Consider the following 15,754-nt stretch of genomic DNA (forward strand, 5'->3'; position numbering starts at 1 on the left):
GTAGAGGATAGTTGAAGAGAAGTCACTGACAAGTAAATCCCTCTTCCTTCCTCTCCCGTATTTTGTATCTCTGTGTGGTCTGCCTATCATATCCTAAGACATCTTGCTTTGAGGCCTTGGAAGTAGGTGCATCATAGGGTGTGTAGGTCTGGCTTTGTCTACCACGACACTGAAGCTGACAGGGATTTTCTGGATTTTGCCCAGGTGGTTGGAACACGTGGTCGGCTTGGGGCGACTGCACCAAGGACTGCGGGGGAGGCCTGCAGACCCGCATGCGTACCTGTAAGCCCCTTCCCAATGAAGGCCTGGCCTGCGAGGGAGTCCTGGAGGAAGGACGTCTGTGCAATAGGAAGGCGTGCAATAGTAAGTGGAGGCATGTTCCCCTGCACGTGTGCGAGCGGGTCACTCTTCTCAAAAAGGTCTCAATCCCGTAGCCATAATTAACGAAAGGTAGTCTATAGGCATGATAAAACTTGTGAATGGCTCAAGGGGAGCATGCAACTCCAGATGTGCACTATCCTGGCCTTCCCTGCTTGTCTAGCAGTCACACGTGCACATGCACACATGTTGACATGTCTTGCCACACACACACGTCTGCAGATCCCACAGAGTAGAGGTTAATCTACAGGTATTCAGACTTACACCAGGTATTCACGGGCTGCTGCAAAGCCTGCCATGGATGGCAAAACATGTGCCCTAAGGACGTCTCTTTGATAGTTGACCTCTTAAGACGATAAAGCATAGAGCTAAGAGAGGTGCTGATATTGCTTCTTCCATCTCCCTTTGGTTTAGTTCACCTTCCCAGCCAGGTGTATTGCTGCCCAGAAAATTCTAGCCAATGGCTGCTTATAAATATTCACTGCTTTTTGTTTCAATTTTGTAGTAGAGAATGTTTGAATAACTCCTCCAACTAGGCAAATAACTGGGGAAAGTTCAGTTTCCTTCAAAGGCAAGGAAATGTCTCCTGATAAAGAGAAAGTTCAAATAGAGGGACATAAATATATTCCTCTAATGAGGGCTAAAATGATTTCATGAATATTTTAACATTTCCATAAATTTAAATCATGTTGCAATTAGATTTTTTATTTTTATTTTTAAAAATGAAACCTTCTAGTATATAGAATTTAATCTCCTTGACTCACAGCTCCTAATTTTCCTCTGAGGTTCACCCATACTAGGGAAATTTAACTGATGTCCCATGTGCTTGCTGGTGATTCTGGAGTTGTTGTAAGGAAGCTGTGGCTTGGAGCAGTGAAGGTGGGAGTGCATCCACCCATGGCCAAAGACCTGGAAGCTAAACCTGAATGGAGGGTCCAGTTCTAGAACTGGTTGCACCTGAATGGAGCTGGAGGAAGGACCAAAACGGTCTTGGTGGACATGGCTCTAAATGAGAAGACACAAAGAATCATAGAATATCCTGAATTGGAATGGATCCACAGAGATCACTGAGTCCATTTGCTGGCTCCACACAAGACTACCCAAAAATCAAACCATATTTCTGAGAGCATTGTCCGAACACTTTCTGAACTTCGGCTTGGAGTGAAGGTGGAAATACCATTGTGGGTGGGTAGAGAAGGCTGTGTGGCTGTGGCCATTATTGAGACATGAGAGCACACAGAATAACAGGTAAAAAAACTTTTCAAAATTCCATTCCTATGCTGGATAAATGAGGGAGGGACCCAGATCCAGCAGACTCTTTGCAGCGCATTCATTCCCAACCCTGATCACCTTCACATCTCTCCTCAGAACTCCTTTTATTCCTTCACATCTCTCTCGAACTGAGACAACCCAGGCTGGACAGAATTTTCAGGTCCATTCTTACTAGTACTAAGCAGGGGGCATAATGCCTTCTTTTCATCTGCCCCAACCTTTGATCTTCTTCATGCTGGATCTCCTGTGGTTCCTGTGGCAAGGAAGGGGTGAAGGCAGCTTCCACCTCCACTCAATCTGTAGAGCAGAGCACTGAAAGATTAATCACTATTTACTCACTATTTATTTACTTACACTTTTCTAAAGCGCAGCACTCAGTAAAGCTGATCCTAAGTGCAGAAAAGGCTGATTGTGCCCAGGGGGCTATCATTCAATAAATTATTTTACTTTTCTTCCTGTCCCCTTCCCATTACGCACCCAGTCAACTCCTGCTCCAATTAAAACGCAGTTAGTTCAGCTTAGCTTATTTTGGAATAAAGGATCTCAAACTATGTTGAAAGCCCTAGTTTAGAAGAAGTGTGCATCCACAGCATGAGGCAGCACAAATTGATTTACCCCTTTGAAATCAAATAAAATGAATTAATTCTGATTAATTTTCCCAAGTGCCTCTTTGCAGGCAAACTGCTGAGACCCGTTGTGATGCTTTCATGCTAATAAACTGGAAAGTATTTGAAGGAAGATGTGAACAATTATTCTTTCAGGAACACTTCCCTATGCACATCTTGTCCTACCTGAAGATGAACCTGCATCTCTCCGTGTCTATGCTAGCTATGTGCTTAGTTCCATGCATCTATCCCTTGTTGCCTTTGGAGCCATGCCCAAGACAGATGCACTTTTTATTCCTTGAAATCCAAAAATAAAAAGTGGCCCATGAAAATGTAAAATATTTGCACTTTTCCCCTTCTCTTCTGGAAGGACATAGAGGTAGATTATAAATCCATCTATTTTAAATGTTCCATTGCTGTCATACTGACTTCTGCTCATATGTTTCCTAGAGATGAGTAGGGTGTTCATTCTTCCACTTGAATTGTTGTCTTCCTAAATGTTCATTCCATATTGCAGTTAACTATATTCTAATTCCTTAAAAAAAAAAAAAAAAAAAAAAAAAGTGTGTATATATATATATATATATATTATTTTTAAAGAACTGGACAGAAGTACTTCCTCATTTTAAATTCTGCAGCATTTTAATACCTTGTGATAACACCTGACTAGCTCTTCAGATATAGCAGAGTGGATGACACCTGACTTCTCTAGTAGAAAATAAACAAACAAAAAATACCCTTTTCCTTGACCAGAGATCTATCTGTAATCCCAATAAAGCAGCAAAGCAAAACAGGGATAAGTGCTTTCATATTTTTCTCATAGCTGTGTGGGTCACTGAAAATTGCTGAAAGAATGTAATGCCACCAACTAAAAAGTGAAGTCAGTTGCTGACCAAGCAAGTTATGTCAGAATAAGACAGAAATTACCACCACCTTCAAAATGAGGGCAAGGCTGTCTCTTTTTAGCTCCTCTTTCCTTGTTTCTTTCAAAGTGGCTCATAAGCTAGTGGCTGATTAGCGAGTGTATTTCAACACTAGTAGCCAGAGGATACTTCAGTCTGAAATGGCATCTGGAGCAAGTGCTCTCACTCGACTCTCTGGAGCAGCTGAGATGAATGCTTGCAGATGATCTATGAGGATTTCATTAGTTATTTTCTAGAATTTTCTAGATAATAACTAATTAGTTATTTTCTATTTCATAGAAAATGGCCATAGCAAATGTGCTAGAAGGATCAAACCCTTTTTATCACCCTACTGCAACCTCTGTCTTCATGAGCTTCCCCAGGTGGATCTTCAAGCAGGTCATTCAGTGATGGGAATGGTAGCTCTGATCCTTTCCATGAAGTGTGACTGAATGTGGTTGTCAAATTTAGGTGTGTCTATGGGGTTCCCAGGATGAAGTCTGAATGCACTGGCTGCAGATGCTAGTGTCATTTGAAATCACTGCACAGGCAGAGCTGAATGTCTCCACCCTTCTGTGTGGGCTTAATATTTTCCCACTTGTCCGGGCCACAGTCTCAGCTGTTTTGTGTAAAGGAGTCTCTTGCTTGATGAACATCATCTGGCTAGATTTCCCCAGGGATAAAACTCAAGTGCAAAGGCATATGAGCTAGGTAAATTTTCTCCATGGGCAAACTTCAAAGCTGTAAAGCACTAAAGAAAATTTGTTATGAGGGCTTATCCCACATTGGAAAGGAAATGTTATTAATAGTATCCTGTCTTGGGCAGAGCCATTTTCTGTGGCAGCTGCTCAGCTCCAGAAATGTAATCTGAAGCACAAAAGTCACTGTCCTTTGTAACTCTGATTTTTCCATGCTAGAAGCAGAGAACCTGATGAGAACCCTTCTTTTTGGTTGAGACAGATAAAATGTCCTCAATCTTTTTGGATTTGACTAGGAACTGCTGCTTTATAGAGGGAAAAAGCCAACTGAAGCGTGATAGCAAATACTTGTAAAGGAACTTCTGGGTCCACCCACTTGGATGGAAGAGGCAACACACTATGCTCAGTGCCAAAATCTGTGATTGCTGATGACCTTGAACACAAAGGTCCTGGAGGGGAAGAGTCTGGACAACAAGACAGGACAATATTCAAACCAGAGGAGGGATGCTATGGGCCTATCCTTGGTGCTTAAATTCAGCAGCTCTGAAGAAATGGAAGAGCAATCAGAGCTAATGTTGGCTTGCGCTGATTCCTGGGGAATGAAAACCACACAAGGAGCCAGCTGAAATCCTGCCATCCTATCTGGCAGAAGTAACACAAAACCATCTGACATTTATGAATATGCAGATTGGACAGTTATGTCTCTCCTTACCTAGGAGGGGAGCTGTTGCATCCTGCCGTAAGGTGCAGCATGATGTAAGTGCAAACCCATTGACCTGTATTGGTTTCCAGCAAGAAATGAGACCAGGATCTGGTCCCTCAGCTGCTTAACTATTAGGAATGTGAAGAACAGTATGTTCCACATGACAGTGGCAAGGCTGGGTCTCAGTCTTATTCTCTGCTCCCCCTGAATTTCATTAAAAATTGCTGCAGTCACAGAGCTGAAATGTCCCACATGTGAGAGCATCTCAGTTCTCCACGTCAGGCTAGAATTCATTTCAAACTGGAATTGCTTCTTGTCCTATATGTACCTGAGATACATTTAGCCCATTTCAATGTGTTTTTTTTAATCATTTTTTCACTTTTTGCTATCATCTGTCTTTTCATTCCCACTATCCCAGCTTGCCTGAATAATTTTAAAGATGCTGCTATTTTCTTCCTCTCTCCCATTTGGGGGATGAATATCGAGAGAAGAGTGAGTATTTCTAGTGAGACGCACTTGGAAGTTTGAGACTTGGCCCACAAAGACATGAGTTCTCTGCATCCCATTTTTTCCCCTCAGCTGTATTTCAAGGCTACACATTACAAGTTCTCATCAGCAATGTTAATTACCAGCCTCTTCTTCCCACTGCTACTAGCACTTCAGGATCATCCTCTCTGTCCACATTTTATCCATGTTCTTCCAAAATCTCAAGTACTTGCAAGTGTTTGCAATTACAGTTTTTCTTGTTTGCCTCAAGGCCATTATTTCTCTAGCTCTACTGCTAGTCTTCTCCAAGGGCTTGGATAATTCCACAGTTTGCCATTCCTATATACAGTTTGCATGTAAACCATATCTATGTCTTCTGTTGATCCCAGCATTACTCCTCTCCTCTGATCCTGCTGTGGGAAGCAAGTTGCTGAGATCTGATTAGTTCCCTACTGCCTTTATTACATGGCCCCATAAATGCACAATGCTGTGGACCTTATGCACCACTCAGGTGCATAAAGTCCACAGCAAAGAGTCAATTGCACCAATATGGCTTTGTGCACACGAGACCTGTCATCTCCCTTCTCCCTTCAGAATCACAACTGATTTTCACCTATATTTGAAGTAATTGTTCAAGTCAAATATAAGCAATGCTCTGTGCTAAATAGGGCTTTGCCTGCTTCTCTGTCACACCATTTCTGAAAGGAAGAAATCCTTCCTGCTGCAACAGAGACTCTGATATGGGCTTGGACGAAATCTTTGTTGGAGGAGTCGTGGGGCAAGCCATCAAGGTGACGTGTTCAGCTGTTGGACCCGATTACTTTTGATTAGGATGAGCAGCAACAGTGCAGGCATGTCATTTCTGTAGGAAATCATGCTTCTCTCTGAGACCAAGATCAATCATTAGAAGATGTCAATAATGTGGAGACCAAAGAGCTGGTGGGAGGAGGGCCAAGGTGTCCGGGTTGCATTTATTTATTACTATGCTCTTGTATCTTTCCTTCCTTCTGTCCCATCTTCTGTCTCCCTGTCTATCCATGCTCACTGATCACTTCTGAAACACTCAGTGTCATGTCCCTTCCCTTGCTCTGAGAAGCTGACAAATCTATCAAAACTCCCCATCTCCCCTTCACTGCCCATCCCTTCCTTCTCCTCCCAGTCAAAATGAGTCACTGGGAAACCTTTGAGACTTACTGCAGATGGAGATTTTGTTGGTCCTTGTGGTTTTGATGCTTTCATGAAAATAAGTAAAATCAGAACATACAGAGTATGAGTATAGTCAACATGGGTGGAAGAGTGCTGCAAATGGATCAGCATTTGGGATGTGTCCCGTATCACAGAGAACACAGGACTAATTTAAGCAGACTCAGACACTGGATATTGAAAAGGTAGTTGGAATTTTTGTAAACCTAGTCTCTTGTGCAAAGTTCCCAAACTTCCTAGATATATAAACAAATAAGATTTGGGCCCTTTTTATCAATGCCATTGTTGACAGTAGGCAAGTAACTGCCCCATCTTGCCCCTTCCAGCCAATAGCCTGCAACCAGTCAGTGCTGGGAAGGTTTCAAGGAGTTGATGTGATCTATTCCTACGTTTCTTTGAGGATTTGGGTTGCTGGTAATGGGGAATAACATAATTTCACTAACTAAATGGGTGTTTTCCATGAAGAAAGCTGCTGAATGTGAAGTCTGGCTCCTGGAAGGAACTCAGAATCATTCCTCACCCCACTCCGCTTTTCCTTTTTGGATGGCAATAAAGACTCCTGCCACCACACTGGAGCTTCATTAACCTTTATTAATTTTCCCAGGATTCCAGGATGATATTTGTCACCATTTCATTTCTTGTCAGTTTGTACATCTTGAAAAGGTGTCTGACTGTTTTTTACCTCCTTGGAGAAAAAGGCCCTCTGTTTTGTACCTGCTGTTTGGAAACAAACCGGTTGCCAGATAACAAATTGCTTGGACTCAGCACTACATTATTCTGTATGACTCCATCGGGGTCAGCTGAGCTTTCCTAATTTGCAGCGAGCAGTACTGGGGGGTGGGACTCGATTGCTATTGCTTGCTTGCTTGTCTATTTACTAGGGAGGGCATGTGTTTGTGTAAATTAGGGTTGCCACATGCCCACAACCAAGGAAAACCTGAGTCAAATTTTAGTTTTCTCTGTAGCTATACCACAAAGGATGTAAACGCAAAGCTGACAGCTTTGTGGGTTTGGAATGCAGACAGGTGCTTGCTATTCATCAGAAATGAAATGTTTGTACAGAGAATGTATTGGTTATCTTCTGATTTCAACAGCATGGTCTTCAGTCAGAGATCTTCACTGATCTTGTGCAGTGCAATATGTAGCTTTGCTCTTTCACGTAGGTTGCCAAGATGCTCAATGTTAGCTCTGTTGGACTATAAGCCACACTGTTGATACCAGACCTTCAGATCTTGTTGTTTATGTTAGGGTAGAGTCTAAGAAGGAGACATACTTTTGAGCCATTCCTTTCCTTTTCACCTGCCCTCACCTGCCTGCTCCATGCAGCATTTTCTGAATACTCCGTGTTGCTAAGTAGATATCACTTGCAAGGCAGAGTATTCCACCAAAATATACTGCCAATCTTCACCACAGATCTCAAAACACTGTCAGGGCTGTCAGGTTTCATTGTCAGCACACCTGAAAAGATTAAACAAGTGCGATGAAGAGTACAGGCACCTTAGCAGTTCATTGCAATTAATTAAAGATCAGGCATAAAGGATCATATTCCGCATGGTCCCATGTATTGCGATAAAACATGGGGTTAAACTGCCAGCCAGGCCAAGTCTTGAAGGCTGGTTTGATGCAATAGCCCTGGGGGCTGCTGGTGGCCAAGGGTGCTGGGGTTGGAAAGCAGGTGGTCGTGTCAGCGGAACATTGCAGGTCACTGTTGTTTATACGTGTAACCTTTGTAGTGAAAGATCTTGCAGAGCGAACCAAGGTGTATTTACATGACCCATTACCTTGCCATAGCCAATGGACGCTATAATTCCAGAAGCCAATCGCTGAGGTCCACAGATAACAGAAAGCGAGAGGACACTGATGAACTGCAGCACTACGGGTACCCTGCACCTCAAATAGGTAAGCTCTGACCTACCACAACAGACTCTGGACCAGCTGCCCTGTCCCTACACGTCCCAGCTGAGCTGGAGTGCCTGCAATGACTTGCTTTGCTGTTTCAATGACCCACTTAACCAACCCTTTTCCTCCCAGGATAGTGTGGGCTTACTCAGCAAGTCACACTCTGAGCACTCAGTTCATTCCCATCCCATTGCTCTGATGGGTTTTTTATTGTTGCTGTTAACCAAAGAAGGCAAAAATGGTTAGACGAAATCTCTAACCAGACCATGCTTCTCACAGACTGCTTCTCATCACCTTGCCTACTTCTAAGTCACTGCTTTGTCTGAACTACCTAAACAGCCATGGTTCATTAAGCCAAAGCTGACCTTACTGCAGTACAGCCTCTTTGCTGATGTCCATGTCATGCCTTCACATTCACTGTAGAAGGAGGTGTGCAGGGCTTGATGGGGAGAGAGCAGTATTGCTTTCCTCTGTTATCAAGTTGTTAGTGCAGTGCAAGGACTTGTATCTGTTAATTTCTATGGTAGGAACTTCCAACCTGCAATCAAATAGGAATAAGATACAATAACATCAAATTGTGTGATCTGGGAAAGGGAGAATGAAGAGGACCTGGATATAGGCCAGATCCAATCTAATTTTAAGCTGTCCCTTCACGGCTGCTTTTCATGGCAGGAGCTCAATGCATCACGGCTCTTGGGCAATGCAAGGTGTGCTGACCCTGGCTGCAGGTCAAAAATCATTGCCCATTGGCCTTGCAAACTGTTCGTACTCTAGAAAGGTTTCAGAGGGATGATTTGAGGAGCAAGAGCTGTGACGCTGGTCATAAGTGAGAAGGGGTCATATTCTGGTGTGTATCAGATGTGCTCTAGTCCAACTCATTGTGCAGCAGCAAGCAGTGCCAGAAAGCAGCACTGTGGTGCAGAAGGTGACCTGGCAGCAGGTGAGGTTATAAGGATGGTTTGAATCTCATTGCTACCCTGCACTGAATTTGCTCCCTCTGCCTGCAGCAGCATTCACTGCTGTCAAAAAGCTGTAGAAAAGGTGGATGTTGATACTGCTGCTACCTGATGAATGGTACAAATGAGAGTGAAGGGAAGGCATTCCCAGGTGATGTAGCACTGATGAAGCAAAGCTGCTTTTCAGCTGTGGTGTTGTCTTCAGATAAGCATGGGCTGGGATATCATAGAATGATAGAATGGCTTGGGTTGGAAGGTATGCCTTAAAGATTATCTGATTGTAAGCCCCTTGACCTGGCAGGGTTGCCACTCACCAGATCGTGTTGCCCAAAAGGCCATCCAGCCTGGCCTTGAATGCCTCCAGGGATGGGGCACCCACAGCTTCTCTGGGCAACCTGTCCCAGTGCCTCACCATCCTTTGAATAAATAATTTCCTCCTAACATCTAACGTAAATCTCCCTTCTTTTAGTTTAAAAGCCTTGTCCCTTGTCCTATCACTATCTGCTCATGTAAAAAGTTGGTTTCTCTCCTGATTATCAGCTCCCTTTAAGTACCACAAGGCTGTGATGGAATCTTCATGGAGCCTATTCTCCAGGCTGAACAAGCTCAGCTTCCCCACTCTGGCTTTGTAAAAGAGGCGATCCAACCCTCTGGTCATCTTCGTAGCACTTCTCTGGATTGCTCTAACAGCTCCATGTCTTTCTTGTGCTGAGGACCCCAGGTCTGGAAGCTGCAGGCTGTCCTGCAAATTGTTCACTGTGCCCCTGCTGCTTTCCCAGGAGCATCAGCTGTGGTCAGGTTGTTTGAGGTGATCAGGATGAAGGAGATGTAAAGACCCGACTGAAACTACAGCCCAGATTGGGATTAGACTCTGAAGCTGGGGATTCTAATACAAAGCAAGAGTCTTCCCTAGCAGTTAACACAGTTTGAAGGGGACAGGCAATTTGAAATCTATGTGAGACCTGGAAAAACATGAAATATGAAATACAGCTGAATGCCAGCTATGTGGACCATGGATGAAGGGGAAAATCTGCTTAGCAGAAGACCAATATTTGCTCCTGCCAGCTGTTCTCAGCCCTGATATCTAGGTCCTAAGGACTGTGGCACAGTTGTGCCATCATGCAGTGATGCTGGCTGCCCACATGCCCCTCCCATCCATAGCACAAGAGTGACATCCCAGCAGGTCCCTGGCATGAGTCCTCCCAGATCATCCCACACATCACTTCCAGGAGACTTTTGCCAATGGCAGGATGTGAATGAAGCAGAGGCAGCACGTGGCGAGATGTCAAATGGATGGGATGTGCCAAAAATAAAGAGATGCTGGCGGAGGGATGGCAGCAATGTGTCACTCAATTAATGCTGAGGGAGAAAGTGTCATGGAGATGCTGCAGGCACTGATGGAGACCCTACAGCCAGCTGAGTTCTCTGTAATGCTAGATCACTTACTATCAGGGTTGGCCAGGTGCTGGAAGGGATCCTAGATTTCAGTGCTGCAGCTCCATGGAGCAATGCCCAGAGTCTCCTCTTCTGTGACACCTGCTGGGAGCTCTCCGGATAAAAGAGAGTTGCTGTGGGAATGTAGGAAAGCTTGTCGTCCATGGAACACAAGTCTTATCCGGAGCACAGGTCTTAAGAGAAGTGGCTGAGGGAACTGGGATTGTTCAATCTGGAGAAGAGGAGGCTCAGAGGAGACCTTATCTCTCTGTACCTGTAGTGAGGAGGGAGTTGGCCTCTTTTCCTGAGTAACTGTGATAGAATGAGAGAGAATGCCCTTAAGTTGTACCAGGGGAGGTTTAGATTAGATATTAAGAAAAGATTATTTTCAAAAAGAGTGATCAAACATTGGAACAGGCTTCACAGGGAAGTAGTGGAGTGCTCATCCCTAAAGGTGTTCAAAAGAAACATGTAGATGTGTTGCTTAGGAACATGATTTAATGGGCATGGTGGTAATGGGTCAGTGGTAGAACTAGATAATCTTAGTGATCTTATCCAACCTCAATGATCCCAAGATTATACAATAGTTTTGGTGATGATCAATATTTCTCCTTCTCTTGGGTAGAAAATAAGAGAGCTTGTCCTAATGCTAATTGGTTCTGAGAGCCTCTCATGGCTGAGTCTGACACAGTTTGAAATGCAGTTATGTTTCTGTAAAGACTGAGACTTGACTGGACATGGTGTCCCAGTAGGTTTATATAAATCTAGGAAAATAAGTTATGCTATCGATTTAAAATACAAGCATCTATGTAATCTGAGAGGTGATAATTGAGGAGCTTTGCCTCTACAAAGTCTTTTGTATAGTAGAAGTGAAAAGGACAGCAAATACAAGGGCAAAGAAGGAGAATGGTTGGAATTTGGGTCAAAGGTGCCATTGATTCATCTAGTGACACAGTAATTATTGTCTGGACATGGAAATTGCAAAACCACAACCTGAGAGGGGAGATGGTGTGATGGCAAGCCACGAGTCATTCATGGAGGAAGACACTACATCTTTTCATGCTTCCTCTGTCTCTTAGAAAGACTCTGAGAACAGTCCAAGCAAAGTAAATGCATGGTATCCATGTAACATCCTGACAGGCTAGGCAGCAGGAATTGTTGAGCTGAAGAGGGATCTGGATTTGGGCCACTCTGCTTGGCAAATGCTGAAACAATGGCACCAAAAGGTAACATGTTGGTGGTGAATTCAGACTGTCACAGGACTGTTTGGCAGAGACAGTTGAGTTCCTTATTGTAAAGGCAGCCAAATTACCATGGAAATGCAGATCTCTTTATACCAGGAGTTCTTATACTTGAGAAGCAGGACATAGGAGTGTTGCTTTCTTGAAGCCCCAAGGCCTGAAAACACACACACACTCCTACAGATCTCAGGGGAAGACCAATAGTGCACAACATTTCCCTAGTGGAATCAGTTGGGTAGGAGAGTGGAACAAAACACAAAATTAAAATGAAACAGTATTGAGCAACTTTGGCTTAATGAACACAGTTATATCCAGTGCCCCTCCTCTGCACAGGCAGCAAGTAAGGTAGGTGGTTTACAAACTACAGGGGAAATATAAAGTTCCTTTTTACTTGTCCCTGATCTTCTTGACAGAAAGGATACTATGAGAGAAAGAGCTTGCAATCATTACAGCAACACATATGAGGTGGAGGTCACCTCATTTTTACCTCCACCTCTTTCTGAGTTCAGTGAGCTGAATCTGCTCACCTAAAATATAGTTGCATACAGAAGACTCCTCTTAAGACACTGGTAAATAAATATACCACCTTGAGGAAGACAAGCATATCTTTAGGTCAGTCAAGCTGGTATAGGACAGTTTAATGGTCTACACCCCCTGTAGCTCCCACCACAGTTCCTACATTGATAGTGACTTCACTGATATGTTTTATAACCCTCACTGCTCTACAAGCAAGAGAAAATCTCAAAGAGTGACATCTCACTACCAGTTTGTCTTTCATGCTTTGTCTTGAAACTGGTCAGTCTAACACATTACCTGCTGTCAAGCTTTCCTTGGGAATGAGGTGGTGGTGCAGGATGCATCACTATGTGTCCAAATGCTGTGCCATGTTGTACAATCCCTACAAAGTCATGCTTACTGCTGCACCAAGCACCACAGTCCTTTGTACTTCATCCATAGTCTGCCAGGTGCATCTGGGTATAATGTGACACAGGATCTGTCTTAGGATCTGAAGGACTTGTTACTTGAAGGATATATTCCTTTATTATGCATTCTCAAATATGTGCTTTTGGTGTTTATTTGTGCCATATGCCTGTGTGCTATGCATTAAAATGTTATTTTATAGGTTTATGGTGTGTAATTATTAGTAACCCAATAAAAATTTTAAAGACAAATAATGCAGAGCTTAAAACAAAACAAAGCAGACTTTTGTTTTCATCTGAGAGAGGAAGGTATTTTCTTGGAGATAGACTAGTGCTCATAAATAAATAAAAAACTATCCATCACACTTCTTGTGACTTTTCCGAGTGACATTCCCTCTGGTAGGACTGAGTGGGTGATGTTAGTGATAGAGACAGTATATATCAGTTCTTCCCATTCCCATCTCCTGTTGAATGGGATGCTCTTACTTGTCTTTCCAATCAATACTTTTCCATCAGGGAAGCAGTTGATATAAGATGTTCAGGAGCAGTCAGATGCTCAAAGCAGCTCTTCACAGGTGAAGGAGATGACAAGGGAAAGCTCTGTGGGATTAGTTCAGCTGATGTCCTTTTCTGGCATTGTCACTGCTGTTTTATCTTTTCTACCGCTGCCAATCTGCATGAGTAGGGGCCAGGAGAAAGCAGGAAAAGGAGTTGGATCCTTATGCCTGCCCTATTTATGGACACATTCACTATCTGTCTAATCTCTATGACTTTATCAGTACTATCACTGAATGAGTGATAAATATCCCAGCTCACATCACTCTGCAGTGGCTATCCTCTACTGTCATCAGTGGTGGGTTCTGTCCTGCCCAATGCCCTGATACGTCCACAATGTCATTCCCTTTTGACGTGTGTGTGTCTTACCTCCGTAAGAAATAGCCCCCTACCCCTACCGAAAATAAACCTTTTGACCCATGGTCACAGTTCCTCACCAATTGCTTTGCCCCTTTGTTCTCACACCACACAGGGGTCACATTGCATAGTGGCTGTTGAAGTGCAACTGCCCCAGAGATCCAGGGACCAGTCATGCCACATCCTCACCTTCTTCTCCAACCCCAACAGGTGACCCTGCAGCAGAGGAGTGGTCCCCATGGAGTGTGTGTTCAACTACCTGCGGGGAGGGCTGGCAGACAAGGACCAGGTTCTGTGTGTCGTCTTCCTACAGCACTCAGTGCAGCGGCCCTCTCCGGGAACAGAGACAGTGCAACAACTCTGCCATATGCCCAGGTGGGCTGAGCACGCCGTACATGATAAGCAGGAGGGAAAGGAAGGTTCATGGAGTATTGACAGCCTATGATATGTCATTGGGAAATATCATTTTTTCTCCCTTCCCTTACAGAGAGACTCTTGATAGACCAAACACTACTAGGTGGGCATTTATGCCACATGGAATGGACAACTTCATTCTATTTAAAAGCAATAAACATGATATATCTAAAAAGTCTGTGACCCTGGGAGATGTTTTCAAGTGTGGGGCAGATGGGAAAGAGAAGCAGCAGATGACATTTTTAATTGCTCAGATTCCAATACTGGATACACTACTGCAAAATGAGTATGAAGAACTTGAGCTGCTGGAATATTTGTGAACTGAACCCTCCTTTCCCTCTTCTTCTATAGTCCTTCTTCCACAGTTTTGAAGAAATAGCACTATCTGTTAATTATTTTGAAAAACTGAGCTATTGAAAGAGTTCTTATTCACAACTCTTGGACAGCAACATCATTGTTCACAACTAATCTTAGAATGGCAAAACCACCAAGCTAGTTCTTATGCCCTTTCTTGAATTTCCTCCTCTATTTAATTCTTATCACAAAAAGTTCCTGATGACAATCACAAAAATTAGGTTTCAGTCACTGTTGGCAGCCAATGAAGGACTGGAAAAGTACCTGCTTCTGTGGGTCTTTTTTTATATTTTTTTTCCTGAAGAAATATTGATTTTGTGTTAGCCTCCTTGGCTGAAGCTGGAAAGGATAAAGTTCTTTAAAAGTGATCAGTACATACTTGTAACATTTGGCCTCTAGAGATTACGGTGACTGACCTTCTATAAATAAACTGGCCAGATTAGATTAGATTATCTCGAAGAAGATTACATCAATATAGATTAGGAGGCTTTAGATGTCTAATTCTTGGAGTTACCAGTGATGGCCTGAGCAGTGCTGGAGCATTGCTGCACATCTCATTTCTTTCCCGTTCTTCTAAATCTCTCTAGCTTTGCCTCTGATGTCACTGCTGTATGACAGCAATTAGGAAATAGGCTACAGCTTTTCTGAGGGCTTGATAATGCTGTAGCCTTTGAAAATTCAATTGAGTGAGGGAAATAATGGTGAGAAGTGACAAAATAATGGTGATGTTGCTTTCCAAAGGCTGGTGGTTTTTGTGCTTTTTTTTTTTTTTTTTTTTTTAATTGTTAGTTTTTGTTGTTGTTCCTCTCTAGCTAATTGCATCTTCTCAAAAAAATCATATTTTTCCTTGGCTCAAAGATCAAAAAAATTGGGTCAATTAAAAGTGTATTTCAATTTATTTCAAGTAGGATGGAAAGCAAAAGACAAGTGTTGTTGATACCAAATCATAAAAAATTACACCATGTTCCTCTGGCGAATTTCAAGCTGGCTTGTTCTTGGCCTTCCCACACAACCTTCTCACATACTGCTCATTTTGGATGGGAAGATGATGTACTTTGTGGTCTCTCTCACTTCTCCAGACCTCCTTTAGAAAGGAAACTTACTTCTGCTCTTATTGCAGTGCACGGTACCTGGGATGAGTGGTCTCCATGGAGTCTCTGCTCTTCCACGTGTGGGAGAGGGTACAGGGATCGGACCCGCACATGCAAACCCCCACAGTTTGGTGGGAACCCCTGCGAGGGCCCGGAGAAGCAAACGAAGTTCTGCAACATTGCACTTTGCCCAGGTAAGGCAGTTAGAGATTGAGAGACTTCCCTCCAGCAGGTCTCCCGATCTCCAATGATGCCCACATGTAGGTCAATGAACAGCTCTGTAGAT

General features: G+C 43.4%; 1 protein-coding gene across 2 annotated transcripts in view; it reads left to right on the plus strand.

The window, feature by feature from the left end:
* Positions 1-15,754, plus strand: part of ADGRB1 (adhesion G protein-coupled receptor B1) — a 198,265-nt gene that overhangs the window by 39,705 nt on the left and 142,806 nt on the right. The window contains exons 2-5 of one of the 2 annotated variants that reach the window (XM_042870068.1): positions 183-363; positions 8,039-8,146; positions 13,820-13,984; positions 15,498-15,670. In XM_042870068.1, the coding sequence (XP_042726002.1) occupies positions 183-363; positions 8,039-8,146; positions 13,820-13,984; positions 15,498-15,670 (627 nt within the window). The remainder of the gene's footprint in view (positions 1-182; positions 364-8,038; positions 8,147-13,819; positions 13,985-15,497; positions 15,671-15,754) is intronic. The other variant, XM_042870067.1, reaches the window with a different exon arrangement.

Source organism: Lagopus leucura, unplaced genomic scaffold, assembly GCF_019238085.1.
Source record: "Lagopus leucura isolate 7727_CA_CO unplaced genomic scaffold, USGS_WTPT01 Super-Scaffold_100002, whole genome shotgun sequence".
NCBI lineage: Eukaryota > Metazoa > Chordata > Aves > Galliformes > Phasianidae > Lagopus > Lagopus leucura.